General features: G+C 37.9%; 9 protein-coding genes across 9 annotated transcripts; 7 read left to right on the plus strand and 2 right to left on the minus strand. All coding sequences in view use genetic code 12, as the record gives it.

The window, feature by feature from the left end:
• Positions 1–90: 90 nt before the first annotated feature.
• Positions 91–3,270, plus strand: KGF56_000729 (ATP-dependent RNA helicase; the record flags this gene model as incomplete). The annotated part of the gene is made up of 1 exon (XM_049326670.1): positions 91–3,270. One exon carries the CDS (start codon positions 91–93, stop codon positions 3,268–3,270), a length of 3,180 nt encoding a protein of 1,059 aa, XP_049182342.1.
• Positions 3,271–4,977: 1,707 nt separating this feature from the next.
• Positions 4,978–6,954, plus strand: GYP7 (Gyp7p; the record flags this gene model as incomplete). Its single annotated transcript, XM_049326672.1, has 1 exon — positions 4,978–6,954. The coding sequence occupies one exon, from the start codon at positions 4,978–4,980 to the stop codon at positions 6,952–6,954; it is 1,977 nt and encodes a 658-aa protein (XP_049182343.1).
• Positions 6,955–7,280: 326 nt separating this feature from the next.
• On the plus strand, positions 7,281–8,291 carry PRR2 (Prr2p; the record flags this gene model as incomplete). The annotated part of the gene is made up of 1 exon (XM_049326673.1): positions 7,281–8,291. One exon carries the CDS (start codon positions 7,281–7,283, stop codon positions 8,289–8,291), a length of 1,011 nt encoding a protein of 336 aa, XP_049182344.1.
• Positions 8,292–8,713: 422 nt separating this feature from the next.
• Positions 8,714–10,183, plus strand: SHM1 (glycine hydroxymethyltransferase; the record flags this gene model as incomplete). Its single annotated transcript, XM_049326674.1, has 1 exon — positions 8,714–10,183. One exon carries the CDS (start codon positions 8,714–8,716, stop codon positions 10,181–10,183), a length of 1,470 nt encoding a protein of 489 aa, XP_049182345.1.
• A 257-nt stretch (positions 10,184–10,440) lies between these two features.
• MED16 (Med16p) lies at positions 10,441–13,134 on the plus strand (the record flags this gene model as incomplete). The annotated part of the gene is made up of 1 exon (XM_049326675.1): positions 10,441–13,134. One exon carries the CDS (start codon positions 10,441–10,443, stop codon positions 13,132–13,134), a length of 2,694 nt encoding a protein of 897 aa, XP_049182346.1.
• A 1,594-nt stretch (positions 13,135–14,728) lies between these two features.
• On the plus strand, positions 14,729–15,409 carry PNC1 (nicotinamidase; the record flags this gene model as incomplete). Its single annotated transcript, XM_049326676.1, has 1 exon — positions 14,729–15,409. The coding sequence occupies one exon, from the start codon at positions 14,729–14,731 to the stop codon at positions 15,407–15,409; it is 681 nt and encodes a 226-aa protein (XP_049182347.1).
• A 94-nt stretch (positions 15,410–15,503) lies between these two features.
• Positions 15,504–18,546, minus strand: KGF56_000735 (ENP2; the record flags this gene model as incomplete). Its single annotated transcript, XM_049326677.1, has 3 exons — positions 15,504–16,075; positions 16,129–16,182; positions 16,470–18,546. The coding sequence occupies 3 exons, from the start codon at positions 18,544–18,546 to the stop codon at positions 15,504–15,506; spliced, it is 2,703 nt and encodes a 900-aa protein (XP_049182348.1).
• Positions 18,547–18,759: 213 nt separating this feature from the next.
• On the minus strand, positions 18,760–20,343 carry KGF56_000736 (uncharacterized protein; the record flags this gene model as incomplete). Its single annotated transcript, XM_049326678.1, has 1 exon — positions 18,760–20,343. The coding sequence occupies one exon, from the start codon at positions 20,341–20,343 to the stop codon at positions 18,760–18,762; it is 1,584 nt and encodes a 527-aa protein (XP_049182349.1).
• A 3,165-nt stretch (positions 20,344–23,508) lies between these two features.
• KGF56_000737 (uncharacterized protein) lies at positions 23,509–24,162 on the plus strand (the record flags this gene model as incomplete). The annotated part of the gene is made up of 1 exon (XM_049326679.1): positions 23,509–24,162. One exon carries the CDS (start codon positions 23,509–23,511, stop codon positions 24,160–24,162), a length of 654 nt encoding a protein of 217 aa, XP_049182350.1.
• Between the last annotated feature and the right edge of the window lie 669 nt (positions 24,163–24,831).

Genomic DNA, 24,831 nt, shown 5'->3' on the forward strand with positions numbered 1-24,831 from the left:
ATCTCATCGCAATAAAAAAAAATAAAATAAAATAAAATGTAGAGACTTTGTAATTAAAGAATCTAGAACTGGATAAGAAGATATTGAATTATGGATGAGCTATTCGATGTGTTCGATGAGGCGCCTCAGAATGTGCCTCCAAAGATAGAAGAAGAGGTTTTGACAGAACCTTCTGATGCTGTACCGGTAAGTAAGAACGATAAGAAGAGATCTCTTGTAGAAGAAGAAGCGGAAGAGAAAGAGAAGAAGGCTGGTGCTGGTGGTGAGGCAAAGAAGGCTAAGAAACAACAGCCGCAGGTCAAGCCAGTTGTGTTTGACTCCTTAGAGATAGAGGCACTGCGGGAGATAGATGCCTCGGGAGGCTTGCAACAAAGTTTACCTCAAGAATCCTCCAAATTAAAGATTAAACATCAAGTGAGACATCAAGTTGCTATTCCTTCAGGGTATCCTTATACGCCAATAAGCGAGCACAAGCGTGAAAAGGAAGTAAGAACCTACCCCTTTGTGTTGGATCCTTTCCAGGACACTGCGATCTCGTGTATCGATCGTGACGAAAGTGTGCTTGTCTCGGCACATACATCAGCTGGTAAAACTGTTGTTGCCGAGTATGCCATTGCACAATCGCTAAAAAACAAGCAAAGAGTGATATATACCTCTCCGATCAAGGCTCTATCTAACCAAAAATATCGTGAATTGCAAGCTGATTTTGGCGATGTTGGTTTGATGACTGGAGATGTTACTATAAATCCAGATGCAGGGTGTCTCGTGATGACTACGGAGATTTTAAGAAGTATGCTTTATAGAGGTTCCGAGGTTATGAGAGAAGTTGCCTGGGTGATATTCGATGAAGTACATTATATGAGAGATAAATCAAGAGGTGTAGTTTGGGAAGAGACTATTATTTTGTTACCGGATAAGGTTCATTATGTGTTTTTATCAGCAACTATACCCAATGCGATGGAATTTGCTGAATGGATAGTCAAGATTCATAACCAGCCGTGCCATGTCGTTTATACTGATTTCCGACCAACTCCATTACAACACTACTTATTCCCCGCGGGAGGAGATGGTATACATTTGGTTGTTGATGAAAAGGGGACATTTAGAGAAGAGAATTTCCAAAAAGCAATGACTACGATAGGTGACAACCAAGGAGATGATCCAGGAGAGATCAAGGGAAGAGGTAAGAAGGGACAGAGTTTCAAAGGTGGAAACAAGGACGGAAAGTCCGATATTTACAAAATTGTGAAAATGATATACCAAAAGAAATACAACCCGGTAATTGTTTTTTCTTTCTCCAAGAGAGATTGTGAATCTTTAGCATTGAAAATGTCCAAATTGGATTTCAATACCGATGAGGAAAGATCTGCGTTAACCAAGATTTATGAAAATGCCATAAGTATATTACCAGAGAATGACAAAGAGCTACCACAGATAAAGAACATATTACCATTATTGAAAAGAGGTATTGGTATTCATCATTCTGGATTATTACCCATCTTGAAGGAAATTATTGAGATTCTTTTTCAAGAAGGATTTTTGAAAGTTTTATTTGCAACAGAGACCTTTTCGATTGGTCTTAACATGCCTGCAAAAACTGTTGTTTTCACCTCTGTCCGTAAGTGGGACGGTATTGGGTTTAGATGGGTTTCAGGTGGTGAGTACATTCAAATGTCTGGTCGTGCAGGAAGAAGAGGGTTGGATGATCGTGGTATTGTCATTATGATGATTGACGAAAAAATGGAGCCGCAAGTTGCAAAAGGAATGGTTAAAGGTCAGGCAGACAGGTTGGATTCTGCATTTCATTTGGGGTACAATATGATTCTCAACTTGATGAGAGTCGAAGGCATATCTCCCGAGTTTATGTTGGAGAGTTCATTTTATCAATTTCAAAATGCTGCAAGTGTCCCCGAGATGGAGCAAAAATTGGTTGAGTTGAAAAGTGAAGCCGACGTGCATATTGATGATGAAGCGACTGTGAAGGAGTACTACGATTTACAACAGCAGTTGAACAAATATAATGCAGATTTGAGAAAGGTTATAACACATCCGGGCCACATACTTCCATTCATTCAAGATGGGAGAGTTGTTAAAATAAAAATTGGTGATCAAGATTACGGTTGGGGGATGGTTACAAACTTTGCCAAGAGGAATCCGGGCAGATTTCAACAAAAAGAGTTTACAGCACACGAGTCTTATGTTGTCAATGTGTTTGTTTATACAATGTTTGTGGATTCACCAGTAAACCTAATTAAACCATTCAACCCAGTATTACCTTCTGGCATTAGACCAGCGGCCTCTGGAGAAAAGGCAAGAGCTGAGTATATCCCAATTACCCTTGAATCCATTGAGAAGATAAGTAGTGTTAGGTTGAAAGTGCCTGATGATTATAGAAGCTCACAAGCGAAAAAGACTCTTGTCAAGACCATGAAGGATTTACCAAAAAGATTGAAAGATGGTATTCCGCTTATGGACCCTGTTACTAGTATGAAGATTGATGATGATGATTTCAAAACACTATTGCGTAAGATTGATGTTATGGAATCCAAATTGTCGAGTAACCCTCTTCATGACACTGCCAGACTTGAGGACCTATACGGTAAATACTCCCACAAGGTGGAAATTGAAAACAAAATCAAGGCTTTAAAAGAAAAGATACTGGAGGCCGAAGCCGTGATACAGTTGGATGATCTTAGACACAGAAAGCGAGTACTACGAAGACTTGGATTTACCACCCAAAATGATATAATAGAGTTGAAAGGACGAGTTGCATGCGAGATAAGCACTGGAGATGAGCTTCTCCTAACGGAGCTCATATTTAACGGAAATTTCAACGACTTGTCCAGTGAACAAGCCGCTTCGCTCTTGTCATGTTTTGTGTTTCAAGAAAAAGCCAAAGAAAGTCCGCGACTTAAACCTGAGCTAGCACAACCCTTGAAAGCTATGCAAGAAATGGCATCGAAGATTGCCAAGATCTCTAGAGAATGTAAGATAGACGTGAGTGAAAAGGAGTATGTGGAATCATTTAGACCAGAGTTGATGGAGGTTGTTTTTGCTTGGTGTAAGGGGGCTACATTTGCCCAAATATGCAAAATGACTGATGTTTACGAAGGTCTGTTGATCCGGACATTTAAAAGATTAGAGGAGCTCGTGAGACAAGTTGTTGCAGCTGCAAAGTCTATTGGCAATACGGAGTTACAGGAGAAGATGGAGAAACTGTTGGAGTTGATTAGCCGCGATATAGTCTCGGCCGGTAGTTTGTACTTGTAATGTAATAGTAATAGAAAAGTAACAGTAATAATACAGTAATAAGGCAAGGATAATACAGTGATGATACAGTGATGATACAGTGATGGTCAATAGAAATACAGTAGTAATACAGTAATACAGCGATAATACAGTAATGGTCAATACAGCAACGGCAATTGTTGGCAACTGTTAATAATGCATATAGTTATCGAGCAGAGCGAGATAGTGGAGCAACACCAAGTAGCTTGTTACAGACTAGCTGCCACCGACACTATCTCGCTTTGCTCTATAGTGGAGTGACACTGACTAGCATGTTACAACACTATCTCGCTCTGCTCGATAATGTTGCTCGATGGTGTTGCTCGATAATGTTGCTCGATAGTGTTGCTCGATAGTGGAGCAACACTGACTAGCTGCCACGTACACTTTGTAGCTTGTTGCAACACTATTTCGCTCAATAGAAAAATAGCTATACAGTAATGGTCAGTGATTGACACTATGGAGCAGAGCGACGCTATCGAGCAGCACTAACTAGCTTCTACTATTATCTACTGGTCTTCTTATCCACAGGTCTCCTGCTCTACTATTATCTACTGGTCTCCTATCCTCTACTCGACTTCAATCTTTATTAGATTCTACTTTACTACTCTCCTTCACTCAATACAGCAATTTTAAATACAGTGATGGTCAATACAGTGATGGTCAATAGAAATACAGCGATAATACAGTAATACAGAGATAACACTGGAATACAGCTATAGCACAGTAATACAGCTATAATACAGTAATACAGTTGTACAGCTAGAACACAGTAACACAGCTACACAGCTATAATACAGTAACACAGTTACACAGCTATGATACAGTGATCATACAGCTACAATACAGCGATATTACAGAGATATTACACTGATTATCCAGTATAAAGTTGTATGGGCAGTATAAATACAGTGATAATACAGCAATGGTCAGTATATATACAACAAAGACACAGTAGTACACCTATAGCACAATAATGCAGCTATAACATATAATACAGCTAGAATATAGTGATTATCTAGCGATAATAGAGTGATGATACAGCAATGGTCAGTATATATACAGCTATAGCACAGTAATAAAGCTATAGCACAGTATTACAGTTGTACAGCTAGAACACAGTAATACAGTTATACAGCGATAATACAGTGATTATGTAGCCATAATACAGCAATGGTCAGTATATATACAACAAAGACACAGTAGTACAGCTATAGCACAGTAATGCAGCTATAGTAATACAATAATACAAGAAAAACCCAGTAATAAGGCGATGACATACAGTATCAATACAGTAATACAGTAATACAGTAATACAGTAATACAGTAATACAGTAATACAGCCATAATACGTCTACAGTGTCAGTGGCAGCTAGAGTGCTCCACTATCTCGCTCTGCTCGATAGTGTGCTCCACTATCTCGCTCTGCTCGATAGTGTCGCTCGATTCTGTAGCAGCTAGAGTGCTCCACTATCTCGCTTCGCTCGATAGTGTCGCTCGATAGTGTTGCTCGCTAGTGGAGCAGTATGGTCAAAGCTCTTTCATTAAAGGGGCACCTTTTTTTCCACTCAGTGAAAAGTACTTGATAAGGAAATGAGCAAAAGGATTCTATATATAAGGGGGTTTCTTTTAGTTTTACCCAGATAGAGCAAGGTTGATAGGTGTACAGCTGCTTATTAGTTGCTTATAATGTCTAAACGAAGCTTGGGGATGGACGAAGTGAGTTTAATCTTTGTCAAGTCCAAGGTATATCTTCATCCAACGCCGTCAAAGGAGAATAATGTTGTGGGGTATTTATCACTTTCAAAAGAACGGAATTCGACAAATTTGGATATCAAATTGTCATTTACCCCCGAGTCTGTATTGAGTCAAGATGAAAGGCAAATTTACAATAAGGTTGATACCGACTTTCTCGATTTGAAACCTCGCAGTAGGATTGTGTCCAAAACTTCATTTATTCTAAGCTCATATGCATTTACCACAACGCTCGGTTTTATCTATAGCATTCAATTTAGAAAACCAAGTCCAGGCTATTACTATGGCAGCATTATAATCAACACCCAAGACGGGGTGAAACTACCCATTATTTTCTTCCACGACGACGAGTCTCCGTCTACCATAAACAATCAAAAACTCCACAACAAGGACTTTAACCCATTTCAAGACGGAAATATGTACTGGGGCGCCATTGATTTTTTGGAAGCTTTGAAAAAGTTGGTGAATGTTCGAAAAAGCACAGAACCTTCGGTATACTTGATAAACCCAGGATCTGATGATTTGCGAAACTTTGCCCCTTTCAAATTGAAAAATAATGAGCTCAAAGAAGGAGAAAAGGAGGAGGAGGAAGAAGAAGGAGAGGGAAATGGTTCAAGTGTTTTTGACTTTAGCAAGTTGATTGCAACGGCTAAATGGCGAGTTTTGGAAACTGTTGCAACATTTGCAGCCAAGGGTAAAAATAATGTTATGGACTTGATTGAAGATAATGCCCCAACGCCTATTAAGCAAATAATCAAACAACCTGAAATCGTTAGACTTGGAGACGACTTTAATCTTCAGTTGGCCAAATGGGCGCAACAAGTCAAACGCGATGCCGAGAAATCAAGTCCTCATTTATTGCAATATGAGAGATTGAATAAGGAGCTCGGTGACGAATTGACATTGGAGGAGGTGCTGAAGGCAACGAGAAGAGACAAGGTTAGTCTTGTAGAGTGGAATACGTTTTTTGACTCAAATGGAATGCTTATTATTACTTCACAAGAAGTGATGGAACGTATTCGTCATGGTGGGTTGGAGCCCGATGCTAGACCCGAAGCATGGCTTTTTTTACTTGGAGTATACCCGTGGGACTCGTCGAGCGAAGATAGAGAGGTGTTGAAACAGTCATACATCACCAGATATCACGAGTTGAAACTCAAATGGGTCAATGACGACGAAAAAAGAAGCACGAATTACTGGCGGGATCAAAAGTTTCGCATTGAGAAAGATATAATGAGAACAGATCGAGATTTGGAGATTTTCAAGCAATACGAGCCAGACGACGATAATGAAGAAGTGGTGATAAAAAACCATCATTTGCGTCTATTGATGGACATTTTACTAACATATAATGAGTACAATACCGATCTTGGTTACGTGCAAGGAATGACTGATTTATTATCCCCATTATACGTTACGCTAGAAAGCGAGGAGATGAGTTTTTGGGCATTCACTGGATTTATGAAAATTATGGACAAGAATTTTGAAGAGCTGATGGACGGTATGAAGAAACAACTACTCCAACTAACAAAATTGGTGGCCTTGTTGTTACCGGAGATCAAGAAGCATCTAGATAAATGTGAAAGTGACTTATTTTTCATGTTTAGAATGCTATTGGTGTGGTTTAAGAGAGAGTTTGATTGGGAACAAACGTGTAATCTCTGGGAAGTGTTTTGGTGCTCCGAGAGCCAACCACAATTGTTCTTTGCTCTTGCTATCATCAGCGCCAATGAAAGTGGGTTGAAGCAATTAACAAAGATGGAAGAGGTTCTCAAGTATTTCAACGACTTGCTGGGAAGACATTCGGATTTGCAATCCTTACTAGTGAGGGCCGAATTCTTATTCATTAAGTTCAAGAGAATGATGCTGATTACGGGAGAGCAAGACCAAGACTTGAGGGATTTGTTATAGGGTTGCTTCTTCTATTAAGGTGTTGTTGTTGTTGTTGTTGTTGTTACAGTTACAGTTACAGTTACAGTTTTATATAAATTTTGAGTCGTAGTTGAAACTGCTTCGGTGTCGATAGTGTCGATAGTATTGGTGTAGTCAGTACTGCTCCACTATCTCGCTTCGCTCGATAGTGTCAATCTTCATCGATCAAGTTCACCAGTGGGGAGCTAGAATGTTCAATAGAGAGCACTTATAGGTATACCTATCTAAATATATACATGTATCCAATGACACTTTCCGACAATCCAGTTTTTCACCACTTGTTTTTTTTTTCTTTCAGTAAAGATATGTTATCTACAACAGCAACGGCGGTATCACCTTTGGCACCGGTACCCAGATTCTCAAGATTTGATAAGAAGGTTTGCACACTAGGTAAAGGGATAAGTGGGTATGTTGAGTTGTATATGGATAGGCACAAAGTGCCCTACGCGGTGAAAGTGTACCATACCAAGGAGACTTTTGAAAGTAAAGACGAGTTTCGAAAACGAGTGCTCCATGAACATGCTATGTTACTGAATCTCTGCCATAGAAATATCATTACGGTTTACAAATACCAAAAGCTGAAGTTGGGGTCTAAGGTGAAATTGTATATGGAGGCAGGAACTGAACATTTGTCAAAATTGCTAAAAACCACTGCATCTCATAGTGTTGATGAATTGTTGTGTATCTGGAAACAATTATGCCAGGGAGTGCAGTATCTCCACTCTTTAAATATATGTCACCGGGATTTGAAGTTGGAGAATTTGGTGTTTGACTTGGACTTTCGGCATTTGAAAATTATAGATTTCGCTACTGCAGAGGAAGTAACTTTGAAACAGGGACAATCGATTGGATTGGTTGGCTCAGAAAAGTATGCTGCGCCAGAGACATTTGCAAGCTTGAAATATGATGGCAAAGCAACGGATATTTGGTCCATTGGAATCATCTTGTATTTCTTTCTCAAGGACGAATTCCCATGGGAGCTGGCTCGACATAACAATCAGAAATTCAAAAGTTACTCGGAAACTCAACTGATGGAAATGCCAATAAGTCAAATTTTGGCAATCAACTCGAAACAGAGATTGAGTATATCGGCGATTATGCAAGACCCATGGTTCGAGCTGATCCATTCCTGTGGCAACAATACAAACTGTGGCATTATACATAAACTTACCTTCTCGATCGACACTATTAACACTATCGAGCGACACTATCGAGCGAAGCGAGATAGTGGAGCAGCACTGACTGCCACCGACACTGTCGACACTATTGACACTATCGACACTATCGAGCGAAGCGAGATAGTGGAGCATCAGTAGCTGCCACCAACACTATCGACACTATCGAGCAGAGCGAGATAGTGGAGCAGCACTGACTGCCACCGACACTAGCTGCCACCGACACTATCGACACACGAGTTCGATTACACCACTATCTCGCTCTGCTCGATAGTGAAACACACGAGTTCAATCGCACCACTATCTCGCTCTGCTCGATAGTGAAAAATACGAGTTCGATTACCCCACTATCTCGCTCTGCTCGATAGTGAAACACACGAGCTTGATTACACCACTTCCTCCCTCTGCTCGATAGTGAATGTGTGTCGAATCACGTGACACGGGGATGAAAAATTTCACCCAAAGGAATTTTTTTATTCGATACCACGCCATACTAGCCCCACCTCTCTTTCTTTAGCAGAGCCTTTGTTTCCTCCTCCTTGCCTTTTCATTTCCTGCCAAGTATGCTTTCATCCACCGTGCGTGCCTTTAGGGCCCAATCTACAAAGTTACAGTCCATCAGGAAGTATGCTGTTTCACCCTCTGCTCAGGCCTTAGTTTCCAAATCTGTTCAAGAAGTTGATCCTGAAATGGCAGATATTTTGAACCAGGAGAGAGTTAGGCAGAAGAATTCTATTACCTTGATCCCTTCTGAGAATTTCACATCGAAAGCGGTTATGGAATTGTTAGGTTCTGAAATGCAAAACAAGTATTCCGAAGGATACCCCGGGGAAAGGTACTATGGAGGTAACGAGATTATTGATAAGGCTGAATCCTTATGCCAAAAGAGGGCATTGGAAGCATTTGGGTTGAACCCGGATGAATGGGGTGTTAATGTACAGCCATTGTCTGGAGCTCCTGCCAACTTGTATGCGTATTCTGCCATTTTGGAAGTTGGTGATCGAATCATGGGTTTGGACTTGCCTCATGGAGGTCACTTGTCACACGGATATCAAACAAATACAACAAAGATTTCGTTTGTTTCTAAATACTTCCAAACCATGCCTTACAGATTAAACGAGGAAACAGGTGTGATTGACTATGACACGTTGGAGAAAAATGCTCAATTGTTTAGACCCAAGGTGATTGTTGCTGGTGCTTCGGCATACTCAAGAGTTATTGACTACCAGAGAATGAGGCAAATTGCAGATAAAGTGGGTGCTTATGTATTGTCTGATATGGCTCATATTTCAGGATTGGTTTCAGCTGGTGTGACTGCTTCACCATTTCCCTTTTCAGATATTGTTACAACTACTACGCACAAGTCATTAAGAGGTCCAAGAGGATCAATGATTTTCTTTAAAAAGGGTATTAGAAAAGTGACCAAAAAGGGAAAGCAGATCCCATACGATTTAGAGAGAAGAATCAATTTTTCAGTTTTCCCTGGTCATCAAGGTGGTCCTCATAATCACACTATTTCTGCTTTAGCCGTTGCTTTGAAACAGTGTGCCGAACCAGAGTACAAGAAGTATCAAGAAGAAGTTGTTGCCAATGCGAAACATTTTGCTGATGCCTTGGTAAACAAGGGGTTCAAATTAGTATCTGGAGGCACCGATACGCATTTGATCTTGGTTGACTTGAGATCAAAAAATATCGACGGTGCTCGTGTTGAAGCCGTTTTGGAAAGAGCCAATATTGCTGCCAACAAAAACACCATCCCTGGTGATACAAGCGCTCTTTTCCCTTCGGGATTGAGAGTTGGTACTCCGGCAATGACAACAAGAGGGTTTGGATTCGAAGAATTCACAAAAGTAGCCGATCTCATCGACGAAGCCGTGGCTATATCTATCGAGCTAAAGAAACAAGAAGAAGGTAAAGTCCCTAAAGAGTTACTTGCATCTTTCAAAAAGTTGGCTGATAATAGCTCAAAGGTTAAGGATTTAGGTAAAAGAGTTGCTGAATGGACCAACAATTACCCAGTTCCAGGAGAATAAACCCAACTAGAGATCTAAAACAAGACTCAAATGTTTGTAAAAGTTTCCTTTATAGCTCTTCAAGACGTTGTAGCTTGTAGTTTGCAGTTTGTAGTTTGTAGTTTGTAGTATGGATGGTTTGTTTTTTTTTTTATTATGGTGAAAAAAAAAACTGAACCAAGTTATAAAAGAAGACTTTTTATAAAACGAATATATGTTTGTAAGGTCTTTCAACTAGGTCAAGGTTAGGGGTTTTGGTACGTTGTTAGCTATATAATATGGAAAATACCAATCGGTACATTCAGGATGTTAATCCTCTGTGCTTAATTTCGTGGTCAAAGAATGGCTTTATTGTTTATGTTCCTCCAGTAAAGACATTTGAATACAATTTACTTTTGACATATCTTGAAAATAAGGATGGTGAAAACTGGTCATTAGCAGAGCCACAGCCGATAAACGTAAAGCTTGCCAATAGCTTTCTACCCGAGATATCGCTTGTATCATGGAGCATGTTGAATACGAATCTTGCTGTATCTGACGTTTATGGGAACTTTTATATCTTATTAGCGGGAGTTCGTTTGTTGGAGACAAAGGACTCTTCTCCCAGTTACGAGTTGACATCTTATAACCATATGGAAATGATTTATCGCGATATAATAAACCAGGATATCAACTCTCCTATCAATCCCGGAGCATTGATTGTTTCGTTCAAATGGCTAAATATAGAGAAATCTCAAATATTGAATAAACCAGCCTCGTTGGTCAATTTGGAAGAATCTTATTTGTACAACTACGGAATGAGCCAATATGCCCCCCACGGAATATCACACCCTATACCCACAAAACAAGCTTGTGTTGCATTGAGAAAAAACGGAGTGTTTATGTTGTATTACCAAGGAGAACACAAAGTGGAGTATCATAAAACATTCTTGACCTTAAGTCTGGACCCGTTACTCATAGACAAGGCATCAATTGGGTTCACAAACGATAAGGAGATAATTGTAACTATATGGGACTCGCTATCGGATGATATAATTACATATTCAATAACTATTGATTGGGGATTTCTAATTGAATCGGCAAAGAGTCAAAAGACTGACCCCCACTATCATACCCCAAAGGAAAATCAAAAATTGCCTACTTTGAAATTGCAAAAGATTCATCAAATGAAACCAATTCCAGAATTTACAAATGAACACAGAAACGAGTTGACTTCAATTGACATTGTGTCTGCTAATGCAGATAAGGAGTCCAAGTTGAGTATATTAATAAGCTACGGATCTACAATATTTAGGTATCAATTGGTCAATATGGGGGATCTATTATCGGACGCGTTTATCCGCTTAAGGAAAACAACAGAAAGCGCAGCAGTGACAGAAGAAGAGAAAGTTCAAGCAAAGTCGATTGAGTTTATGGATAAACTAACGCGACCGGGCCAAATCCAATCTATAGTGAATGGGCCATCCGATTTGTACACTCTTGTAATGTATCAGAGCGGCCACATTGATGTCATTGACAATAAGACATTGAAAATTCTAAACACAGAAAGGGAGTTTCCGCCTGCTACTATATCCACAATGTTTGATATCGGATACACGTTTCCAGCAATAGATCATACAAATCTGTTGATTATGGCAGTATCACCGAATATGACCTTGCTTGTTTATACTGAAATGTACGGTGACAACACCAATCTAATATTAAAGCCTATCGAAAAAGTACGCAATTTGAGTTTTCAACCAAAGGAGCTTTTTGCTACGACTGTTGCTTTTGCCTTTATACATGCTTATGCATGCTATACAAGCATCTGCTCCAACGACTTGGTCATCTTGATACAATCTGAGATTGACAGATTGAGACGCCTACTTTTAGAGCAGACGCCCGTTAAGAATGTTAATCTAATAATTCAAAAATTTGTTGAGTCTATCATTAGTGAATCCCACAAGTCCATGAATTTCCAACTTGATGCTTTTGGTAAAGAATCTGTTGATAAGCTACTATCCAATCCCCCTTTGCAAAAATTGCTCTCTTTGCAGTTAACCATTGGAGAAGCTCAAGGTTACTCAACAATGAGGAATATTGCATGGATAGTATTGAATTTGAGGAGCATCAATTTTGCCATAATGTTTTCCTTATCAAGTATTTATCGACAAATATCGAGAAAGAAACCAAGTGAAGACACAATGCAAGATTCAATAACTCGTGCAGAATGTATCTTGTCTCTAATTGGTAATATTAAATGGTTAATCGACCTCATGACTTATTTCAACCAAGAACTACTACGATTATCTTTTCAAAACGAGAGCAACAAGCTTGATACATCAAATTCAGTAGTGATACCTGTTATATTGAGTAAACTCCCGCGACTATTTCTCATGTATGCCATCACATCAATGGGTAAAACACATGAGATATTGAAAAAGTTACACAAGGATTTGGCAGAAAGTAACAAACTTTTGACACCAATGAAAGACTCGTTGAATAGATATTTTACCATTGTCAACAATGCCCCGATTACATTAAACTTGTTTGAAAACTATCTACGTGAATGCGATGCTTTGATATCCAAGGAAACATTGAGATTCTCCGATAAGGAAAAAGGGTACTCCTTGAAAGTGGAGCAAAAATTGATCTTGGGAGATGTTTCTGAAGTTAAGCACGTTGCAAAATTGATTGTTGATAGATATACTATAAATGTGACAAAGGAAATAAAACTTTCTGAGCTATTTTTCTACAATACACAATGGTTGGGTTTGGGTCCTTACAAGAGTGGTGGTAATGTTGAGAAAAAAGTAGAAATAGATGCCTTAAGGAAAATAGATATTTTTGACGAAAAAGTCAGAAGGTGTACCAGATGTGGATCCATTTCATTGGTTAGTGATTTATTGGTTTACGAACCAACAACTATCGGTTTGTGGACAATGGTTTTCCAAAGAACGTGTATTTGTGGCAACGCATGGGTGAATAAGTAGGTATATATACAAGAGTTAAATTAGAGGCTCAGTTTAGATGAAAAAGATGACAACTATAGACGAGCTAGTAAGTTTGAGGTTTCTTCTGCTACGAGTTTTCAAAACTTTCAAAAGTAACATATAGTATTCACACTGAAACAATTTATACAGTCTATTGAAATAATATATAGATTATCAAAAGTTGATCGAAATAGCTCTAATCATCTTAGCTTCGGCACCAAACCAATAAGAAGAGAAAAAACCAAGCTTATTTCTTACCAGAATTGTTGGCATTTTGGTTGCTAGCCTTTTGTTGTTGTACTTCAGCATCAACAGCTCTCTTTCCTAAAACATCAACCTTCTTATCATAGCTTCCTTGAGCGACTGGGTTTTGTTTGTTGTTGTTGTTGTTTCCTGGCATCTTTTTATTAAAATTTGAATTGATTGTTTATGTTGTAAGGAACAATAACATCAACCTCTACAGAAAGGACATTTCGTCCGATATTTATATCACAAATTTTAACATACCACAGTTCTCCCCTAAAAACAAATTGGTAAAGGAGTGGTGGTTAATAAAACCAGCTTTATTCAACCACAATATACCGTATACCGTGAGAGCAAATGGATTTAAACCCTCCCCTTTTCTCCCTTGTCTCACTTTTTCTTCTTCTCCCCTCTCTCTTCTTTCCCACCCTCTCCCTATTTTCCTTTCTCTCCTATTCTTTCCTTCACATTTAACCGAGTCGCTGGGATATTTTGATGATTTTTCGTTTTAGTACTCTAATATCATTCAACCACTTTGCATATAGACTATTTCCTCTTCTAACCACCAATTGATATTGAAATAACAGCGTAGTCCATGGATTTTAAGTAACAGAACAAAAGCAACACCCGTGAATATGCAAAAAAAAGTCACAGTTTCCAGTCAGCAGGTTCCCACGCATACTGGCTAATGGATGACACGTCTAACCAATGGCTCAAATAGTCTCTAAGCCCTCAATCCTTAGTCCTTAGTCCACAATTCACTTCACAATGCACAACTCACAATTCACAATTCACTTCACAATGCACATTCCACAACTCACATTCCACAACTCACATTCCACAACTCACATTCCACAACCCACAATTCATAATCCACGTATTTCCGGCGCCTTGTGCCCAATAACACCTTAATAAACACATTTAGCACCTAAATAACGAAATAACGTCAGGATGCTGTATCCGAAAATCAACCGTCACTACCGCGACAACCACCAATAACACAACTTTACATTCAAAATTTTCAACCTAACCAACAAAGTCTCAAATTCCATACCAACAATTCTAAACCAAACTTTAGTTTCCAATCACCATACTATTGGTTCAAAACAAAGTTAACAAAGTTAACAAAGTTAGCGACTAAAGTAAAATACTTTACTCCATCCCTTCTTGCATAACAGTGCATCTAACTAAAAACTGCTCAATTATCTTTCTTATAGTGAAAAGTTTTAACTAACAAAATTATGGTGATGGGTTAATTTTATTTTTTCATTTTTTTTTTTCATTAATTTTCCCAAAAGGGAATCTTGAATTCTTGAAAGATTAAACAAGGTACCAAAGGCTAGTTTGAACAATGACCAAAAGAGCATTGGTGGTAATTGATTTGCAAGAGGATTTTCTTCCTCCCAATGGTTCATTAGCAATACAAGATGGGAGGACCATTGTTCCGGCTATAAATGAGCTACTTTGTGAACTGGAATTGAAGAAATGGGACTTGGTTGTTGCTTCACAAGATTGGCATCCTGCAAACCATACATCTTTTGCGTCTCAACATGCAGTCTCACCTTTCACTGAGCTCGAGTTTCAAAATCCTGAAACAGGAGAAACTAAAACACAAGTTGTATGGCCCGACCATTGCATACAAGGAACCCATGGTGCTTGTTTTGCACCATCGTTTGCAAATAAATTGGAAAAGGTGCAAAATGGCGCCATAAGCAAGGCAGTAGTTATTAAAAAGGGTTATTTGCAAGACCGGGAATACTATTCATGTTTTCAGGACTCGTGGGGTTTACATCATACCGAGATGAAACTGGTTTTGGAAACTAATAAAATAGATGAAGCTGTTTTTGTTGGGTTGGCTTACGATTATTGCGTCATGCACTCTGCTATTGACTGTGCCAAAAGTGGGTTTAAAACTTATGTGGTGAAAAGTTTATGTAAAAGCGTTGATCCAGAAAAGATTAATGACACCGATGAAATGTACCGAATAAATGGGGTGATTATAGTCGATAGTATCCTGGAGATCATTGACTGAGACAAGGAGGAGACCAGCAGATAATAGTAGAAGGCTAGTCAGTGCTGCTTGATAGTGTGTGTAGTTTTTTTTTTGTTTTGTCAAAGAAATTGCTTTATAATCCTAATCTACTCATAAGCTGTTTCCTCTTTTTGTCAACTAACCATTTAGAAACTTGTTCATTCGTTGGTAACTCTTCTAATTTGACTTGTGTTTGGTTGGCGTCTTCTACCTCAATTTCAGTTTGGCTAGAAGATGCTTCAGTTTGAGTTGCCATTTCTTTACTTCGTATTTGCTCAAACTCAACAAGCTCTTTATCATCTTCCTTGCCGTAGTAAAAATCATCGAGTTTTTTCTTCCGTATACTTAGTGCTGTTTCCTTAGACACAAATCCTTTCCTTCCTCCTTTTTGCTTCTCTTGCTTCTTTTTCAGTTCAATCATTTCCTTAACATCTGGTAATTCTTTTGCTCTACCAAAATATCTCCATCCTGCAACATCGACTCCAGTATTGATCATATCTCTACCTGTATGGATATAATCGTTACCGCCAAGCTCCCTTATGTGATACTCCCAACTTCGCTTATCCTTGAACAACTTGTTCAACTCATCATTCAACTCCCGAATCCGCACATCATTCAAAGTAGCATCGTTGATTTGCGTCAACTTCGATGATATTTCTCCTACAACTATACTCCGCCATTTCTCAGCTTGTGGTATCGATGTCACTTTTTGTACATACCTGGGGCGAAGTTGAGGATTTGTTTCAATAACACCGGCTTCTTTCTTTTGCTGTCTAAGAAAATTATTAAGAGACATCTGCCTAGTGCTAAGGGGTAATAACTATCATCATCATCATCATCAAAATGTACAAGAATTCCTTCTTACTCTTATGCGTAGGTTTTGTTTTTTTTTTTCAACGGCCCCGCGATGAGGAAGGCTGACGAATATCGACCAAATAACAAAAGATGATAACCTCAAGATGATAACCTCAAGATGATAACCTCAAGATGATAACCTCAAGAGTTAGTGTTCTAAAGAACAGTTACATTTGTTTTCTTATTCTTTACGTACACTACATACCGCGGAATTGATTCTTTGAAGCAATTCTACGGCCACTGAATCGTTGTTTCGACCGGCCTTTATCACCACCTGACCCGTCAACATTGTCGTTGTAGTTTGTGCTTGGTTTAAACTTCTTTTCCTTCTTTTTGGGGATAAACGTAAGCTCAGCTTCACCTCGAGCATGTCTCTGTAACCTAGAATCATCTCTCGGTTTCACTACTTTGTGTTGTAGCTTCTTCACTTGCGAAGCAAACGACTCTTTAGCCTGTAAGGATTGTTTTGGTGTTTCCTTGGCCAACGCTTTCATCTCATTTTGAAACCTCTTCTCTTCTTCTTTCTTTTGACGCAACTTGGCGAGCTGTTTATCTACTTTCGCTTTATTTGCCTTGACAATTTGCTCATCCTCGCTCTCCTCTTCATCACTGTCACTGTCATCATCATCTTCTTCTTCTTCTTCTTCTTCATCTTGAGAGCCATGATACGTATTGCCGTTGGTATTATTAAATTTCTCTTCATCTGATTCCTCTGCCGCTGTTAATCCTCTCGATCTAGTAACATCTTTTTCAGCGGATTTAACAGGATTCAATTGTTTATACTCATGAGATTCTTCATTAACTTGGAATTCGGGATTCTCAAACATTTCCTTAAATCTATCATCGTTAATAACGCTTTCAGCCATATCTCCTCCAACCTTGTCTTGGAGTCGAGAAGCCAATTCTTTATTGACCTTGATCTTGGTGTTTGTAACAGCACCAGTACTCCTAATTCTAGATTCTCTCTCCTTTTCAATCTTTCTTTTAATGTCACGTTCTCGTTGGTCACGCAAAGAATTAGGATTGGCAATGAGATTAACTTTTTCATACAACTCGGTATCAATGAAAAAACCATGCATGTATGACCGCAACACTTTCGATCCAATCAAATGGCTCAAGCTTAGTTTCTTGACATCGTCTCTTGTGATAAACTTATAGTTTGAATATATTGTATTCGATGGCTTTTCTTCCAACTCTTCAGTTACGTTATCCAAAAAGGAACACCAAGCTGGCGCCGGACCCAAGTTCGGTATATAGTATGTATGCATTGGCATTCCCTCATTGGCCATAAAAAACATACCCGAATTTGAAACGTGGCATACATCATTGATATCCACGCTTGGCTCCATCGATGCAAACGGCTTTCCCGTATTTCGATCCCATATTTTTGCAATACGCTTATCGCTAGTCAAAATAGCGTTTGGATTTAAAGTATTTTCTAGCCAAATAATATTCCTAATGTCATAGTCGTACCCTTGATCCTTGACTAACAAAGGTTGGTTCGCCCTGAGATCATATAGTAAAGTTTTTCCACTTGATGTACCACAAGCAAAATTAAGCCCATCTTGGCGAAAACTGACTGATGATACCTGTATACCCAGCTCGTTTAATTGCTCATCAATCCATAGTTTCCCAGCTCTTGATTTTGACCTTGGATCCCAAAATTCCACAGCCCCATCCTCCAAACCGGCAGATATTAGCCCATGTACTTTGTTTATAGTCACTGAGTTGACACCCAACTCAGTGTCTAATCGAAACGGATTCAAAAATCTTCCTTGCTCTAAGTTCAAGCGATACAAATCGTTCCCCAGTGCTCCTACTAGCAAATCGCAGCTTACCTCATTGTAACACAAACTTCTTCCAAAACGGGGAATTCTCGTTTTATAGTAAAACCCACCTTTTCCTTGAAACTCGATACTTCTGTCTACTTGTAAATGCACAGACTTGGTCCAATCTTGACTTAATATAACGAAATCAACATTCTCGCAGTCCGTATGACGCTCAAACTTTAGTGACAAGTTGGCAAAGTCGTAAACATGGATCTGAGGTTTATACGTCCCAGTAGCCATACAGTATTGTCCATCTGGTGATACTTTTATCTTATTCGATGCTTCGCTAAACTCAAAATCTTGTATTAATTCAATACGATTGGAGTAGTCTATATCCTGTTTAAGTGCCTTCTTACGTTTCTTTGCAATCCAATCTGGTAAAGATCGGGAGACATTAGATCCCGAAACTTGATATATTGAAACATTTCCTGCTGAAGTGGATTTAAGAACCATTACCAGGATATTTAAGCAATGGTAACCAAAAAGAAGAAGAAGAAGAAGAAGAAATAGAAGAAGAGCTGTTTATGATATCTAAAGTGAAAAATAATGAGATGAGTATTGGTAGCATCTTTTTCTTTTTCTTTTTCTTTTTCTTTTTCTTTTTCTTTTTCTTTTTCTTTTTTTTTTTTTTTTCCAGCTATTACTAGCAATTAGATTCATTAACATTTAACTCGTATAGCTATCATAAATGTGCCTAAACAGAGTAGCATTGAGAGTTTGATTGGATATATCCTCAGTAAACATCTTGGACCATTCATGATTTGGTTTAAAAGTGTCAATGAAAAACTGAAGCCCACTGCGGACTAAATTGTCATCCATGATTCTGGGGTCCTTATTTATTTGGTTATGAAACAAATTTATAAATAATGGAATGTATCTCAAATCCCCATAGCAGATATCGTTGGCACTGTTGATTAGAAAGACCCAGAGATTTGCTCTCTCTTCTCGTTGTAAACTGAATACTTTAGCGAAAATGGTATAAATGAAGTAAGCGTGGCGCGATTTTACAAGACCAAAACCACCACCACCACCATTATTGTCATTATTATCATTATCCAATTGTTCTGCCGAGATGAGACTCGATATTAAGCTGGCAAATAAAGTCTCATATAATACTGCTCGTGACTTTTTGTAAATCTTTATACTCGAATTGTTTTTCATCTCCATGTATTTGACCTCATTTTCAACGTATTGCTCAATTAGTTGCAAAACTCTATACTGCAAGATGAATAATTTTTCATAATTTGCAACATAAGCATAAGCGTCGGTATTGTTTGTGTTCGTTGTATACTCCTGCGGTTTGGCCAAAGGTGGCAACTTGAATGATTTGAAATTTGTAAAAATTGAGGTAGGCATCTTGTCCATGTAGTGTTCAATTATGGTATCGCTTAGTAGGTAATTGAGATAACTGAGTGCAGTAAGAATTGAGATTCTCGAATGCAAATTGTTAAAAGTGCTATAAACGTTTGTTTTTGAAGACTTGAGAATCTTTGTTGTTGCAAGCTCTAGTTTGGTTATTATTGCTGTTGATACGTGCTCAATTGAACCTTGGTCAAGTACCTGTAATATAAACTTGAGGGAATCTGCCAACGATATTGTGCGATTGACTTTGATGAGTGCTTTGATATAAGAATAAGCAGGATGCAGCTCTCGATTATTTGCACAAGTGTTTAAGAAATCTGCACAAAGAACTCTACTTAGCCACGTCTTGTCGATTTCATCAGGAGTTAGCTTGATCAAATCGACGCATTTTGCAAGAATGTCACAATCACTTGAAATGATTTTTTGGTAAGTGGTGAAAAAGGACTGTATTTGTCCCAAAAAGTTTGAATATAATGTAATGGTGTCTTTTCCCTGGGAATTGAATGTAACGGTGTCTTTTCCCTTGGAATTGAATGCAAGTTCTTCCTTTTCGTTGCAATTGATTGGCATATCCTCCTTTTCGTTGCAATTGATTGGCGCCACATTAAGATACCATGCTTCTGAATACTGTAGCTTGGAGTGGCACTCAAAGTTAAACTCTGGAAGCTTGTTTAGAAGGATATTAATGTCGAGCTGGTGGTGATGAATATAGCACCAACATATTTTGCTCAAAATAGGCAAAACCAGCTTGTTTGAGCCACTTTTGCTATAATAATACAAACCAGGAGTAATGAAATCAAGCAGCGAGTCACATTGAACGTTTATATTCTTGTAATTTAGAAATTCAAACACCTTGTCAAAAGTGCATGCAAACTCATTGAAATGCATAGTTTGAGGTGAGGGAGGCTCTTTACTCAATTTCCTAGAAATATCATGTAAAAAGGAACTTGTGCGGCATACGGAGCCAGCCCCCCCAGCCTTCTGATCCGTATGCTCTCTTGTATGTGTCATCACCAACGGTGGTATAAATATTGGAGTGGTTATTGATGTGTATGGTTTCAACTAAAAAGTTTTGCAACAAAAAACAAAGAAAGAATGGAAATAAATTAAATAAAAGAAAAGGAGGTTAAATTTTGTATACAAACCTCCCTAAAGTTGTGTCTCTCCCATATTAGCCTATTAGAAGCTCTAGAGACAAGTGGGGGAGTGAGATATGTGTATGTGTCACTGATTTGGTGTGTGACTGATTAGTATGTGACTGATTAGTATGTGACTGATTAGTGTGTACTATGTATAAGCAGCGTTTTTTTTGCAACAAAAAAAAATGCCACTAACCGACACTATCGAGCAGAGTGAGATAGTGTCGTAACAACCTATTAAGCTACTAAGCTACTAGCCTACTAGCCTACTAGCCTACTAAGCTACTAGCCTGTTAAGCTACTAAGTGTTGCTGGAGCTCAGAGACTAGCAAGAACTTAGGAAGAAGCTAGAGTTTGACAACACCTTTGACAACCAATTTTTTACAACCAATTCTTTACAACCAATTTTTTACAACCAATTTTTTACAACCAAATTTTTACAACCAAATTTGATTTTAAAGGTACATTGCATCACGTGATATGGCTGACATTATAGAGCAGAGCGAGATAGTGGTACGCAATCACGCACCACTCTACATACTGCTCCACTAGGGAGCGAAGCGAGCTAGTGTCGCCAATCAAATATTATCACTATATAATTAATATAGTTTACACACTGACTAGCTGCCACTTACACTTTGTAGCTTGCTACAACACTATCGAGCAGAGCGACATAGTGTCGAGCAGAGCGAGACTATCTTGTTACAATACTATCTCGCTCTGCTCGATAGTGGACCAACATGAATATGCAGAGAAGTGTATTAGAGTGGTTGCATATATTATGAGAAAAATCTGAGAATAAAGAGAAAATATTAAGCAGGAATATTAGCAAGAATATAAAGCGAAAACATATAGAGAGAATACATAGAGAAATTAGAAAAACATATAGAGAATGTAGAGAATTAGAGAGAGAACATAAAGCGAAAGCATAGAGAGGGTAGAGAAAGAATATAAAGAGTGAGAGTAGAGAGAAATTAGAGATCAAACAAGTAGTAAATACAATTTAGTGGTATATAAAAATTCAATAGCAAAGAAATACAGTAGTAAGTAAAATGCAGTAGTAAGTAAAAATTTAGCAAAGTGTGACACTAGTAAAAGACACTAGTAAAGACTAACTTGCTACAACCCTATCGAGCAGAGTAAGATAAATATTCAGCAGTAAAATTCGGCAATAAGTAAAATTAAGTAGTAAATATTCAGCCGTAATATTTAAGTGGTAAATTAATAAGCAGTAATATATAGGTTGTAAATAATAAGTGGTAAAAAAAAAATAAGCTTTGAAAGCCTTATATGAGGTCTGCGGGTATGGGTCCACAGGTATGGGTCCGCGGGTATGTAGCGGCTCTATACCCAATTTCTCAAATAATACTTCTCGGTAAGGGATTTTCGAAATACTTATTACTTTCCTCTAATTTTTTATACAAGATCATATATAATTTTTATTCAAAACTGACAAATAAAATGATCTCGAAATGATCTTGAGCAATAAACTGTTGTTGTTTTTACATTTTTGCTACAAGCTGCTCTACTAAGAATAATCAAGTGGCAATTACTCTCAACATTAAAGAGTTATTTCTATCAAAATAGAGCGATTTCTGTTGATAGAGAAACTTGGTCAAATGCCTTGAAATCATTAGTCAATTGCCTTGAAATCATTAGTCAATTGCCTTGAAATCATTGGTCAATTGCCTTGAAATCATTGATCAATTGCCTTGAAATCATTGGTAAAGTACTCTTTTGCTATATGTAGATGCCTCATATTCTGTCATGGCTACGCCTCATATTTTAGCGTTGCGTATATCATATTATCACCAACTTGTTTTTCCAAAAAAATCATCACGAACGATAAAACGTTGCCTTTAAACCCCCTTATTTTTTTATTTTTTGCCTCCCTCAAGCGGTTTTGGTTTTCGGTTTTTCACCGCGGGCCGCAAACCAAATCTAACGATGTATTAATGTTTTAAACAAGTGTATGAATATAAAGGGAAAAAAGATTTGTAAAAAGAGTCTTGAATAGGAGTGCTTTCAAGGTTTTCATGCAAGGATAAGTTATAATATGTCAAAATCTGTATGTCAAAATCAGAGACAAGTTACAAAGTATTATTTCCGATGGAGTTAAGGGCAATCAGAGAAGCTGTTGCTATAACATTGTCAAGAGACTATACAATAGAGAGACAAATTGTTGTGATGGAACAAAAAGCTGGGATCAGTAATAGTGGTTTCCATAGTTCACCATTTCTTCCTGATTTAGTAGAGGTGATTGTCTTGGTTTTCGATTTTATTGCTATGAAAAGTGCTAATAGCATATACTTCAACGATTGAAGGTCTTATGCAAGGATAAGCTATAATGTGTTAGAATCTGTGTGTCAAAGGCTTGTCGCTCGGAATTAGAGAAGGTTACAAAGTGTTATTTGCCAATGGAGTTAACAAGGTGTGTGTGTGTGTGTGTGTGTGTTTTGTATGTTTCCTTTTGCCTCTGTTGAGGCAAGTGTTGGAACTAAACTATAACCCTCATTGGCAGAAAACTGGAATTCTAGAACCAGAGTGATCTTTAGATTGAAGTATACGTCATGATATTGGTGAATCTAAACAATTGAAAAGAAGGAAAGAAAAGAGTATTATAAACGGAGAAATGTCAGATATTGCAATACCTTTTACCACGAAGATATTTTGTGTGAATACATTTATTAAATGAGTCTAGATTAATTGCATCATAAACCAATAATTATCATGCTATTAGTATGTGCATTGACAAATGAGTTTCCAACCTGTACAAATATGATGGACTTTTCCAATCTGTATAAATATGATGGACTTTTCCAATCTGTATAAATATGATGGACTTTTCCAACCTTTTGAACATTCTGTAAACGAATTATAGGTGGCATACACTCCTGTTCCAAGAATGTGCAGAATGAGGAATGAATCGTGGCAGAAACAGAAGCAACAATTACAGAAACAACAACTGCTGCTGCAAAACGTAATCTCCAGTCCAAACTATCAGTACGGAACTCACCACAGAAGGTCTCACTCCATAGACTTGAGACCTCACGATAGTGAAATATCGGTACTATCGTTGATGCCCTCTATGCAAATCAGTACTAGTTCCTGTTCCAGTTCTCCAAAGCCTCCTGAGCAACAAGTTCTAAATAGGCAGCAGGCTCGGAAACAGATAAATGTTATTAGGAATCCTCCAAAAGAATTAGTACCACTTACACCAATCATTGATTTGGACAGGATTACAGAAGAGTTTAAAAAGGGCAGAAAGGAATTATGGCAAAAGGAAATGGATTGGTATAAGTTTCTAAAAGAGAAACCAGTTGACACTGATATATACTTTAGAAATCTGAGTTCATCCAGCAATTCAAGTTTGCCAAAATCTTCCGAAATGCTATTAGATAAGTATAATTCATGCTACAACTATGTTGGTGGTGAAGATGATGATGATGATGTTGAGGGAGAGAAGGATGAAAAGGATATTCAGATTGGGCTGGCATTTACCAGAGGAAGGCTTAAAGATAAATTATTGACAAGAGCATTGAGCAAACTAAAGATCAAATTAGTTTAACATTATTGTGAGTAAAGCCCACGGTGTGTCCCCCTCCCCTCTGCGTAATTGGATGAAGAGAAGGAAAAAGAGCATGGTCTGGTTATCAAGGTGTAATTCCACTTATTCTCGGAGATAAAACATTTTATAACTTTTATTATTGGAGAAAAGAAATGAATATAGAGTTGATTCTATTAGTTTTTGTTGGCATTTAATATTTTGGCATGTAATTATACGCAAATAGTTTGTAATACGATTTTATTTATTATTTTTTTTCTTTCTTTTTCTTTGAATCTGAGTTGATCGGGTGACAACAAATGGGTTTGGCTCCAAACACAAAAGAGGCCGAGTGGTTACAATAACATCTCTTTACCCTATTCTAAAAAAGAAGAGGTAAAATGAGTAAAGCTAGGTAATAAACAAAAAAAAAAAAAAATTTTCAACTTTTATTTTTTTTTTTGCACCCAATAATCTATAACACAAAGGTTAAGGACATTCGGGACAGCAAATCGTTGAACAATTTTTTAATAACCAAAAAACCGCTGTTGTTTCTATTATCTTCTTCCATCTGTTCAATTTAAAATTTGTCTATTATGCCGTGCAAACAAAAGCCCATTATCAAGCAAGTTTAAAAAAAAAAAAAAAAAAAAAAAAATTTGTACATACCTGCAAATTTTGAGAAAGATTGGA

Source organism: Candida oxycetoniae (genome assembly GCF_023343755.2).
Source record: "Candida oxycetoniae strain CBS 10844 chromosome Unknown scaffold6, whole genome shotgun sequence".
In the NCBI taxonomy this organism is placed as follows: Eukaryota; Fungi; Ascomycota; class Pichiomycetes; order Serinales; family Debaryomycetaceae; genus Lodderomyces; species Lodderomyces oxycetoniae.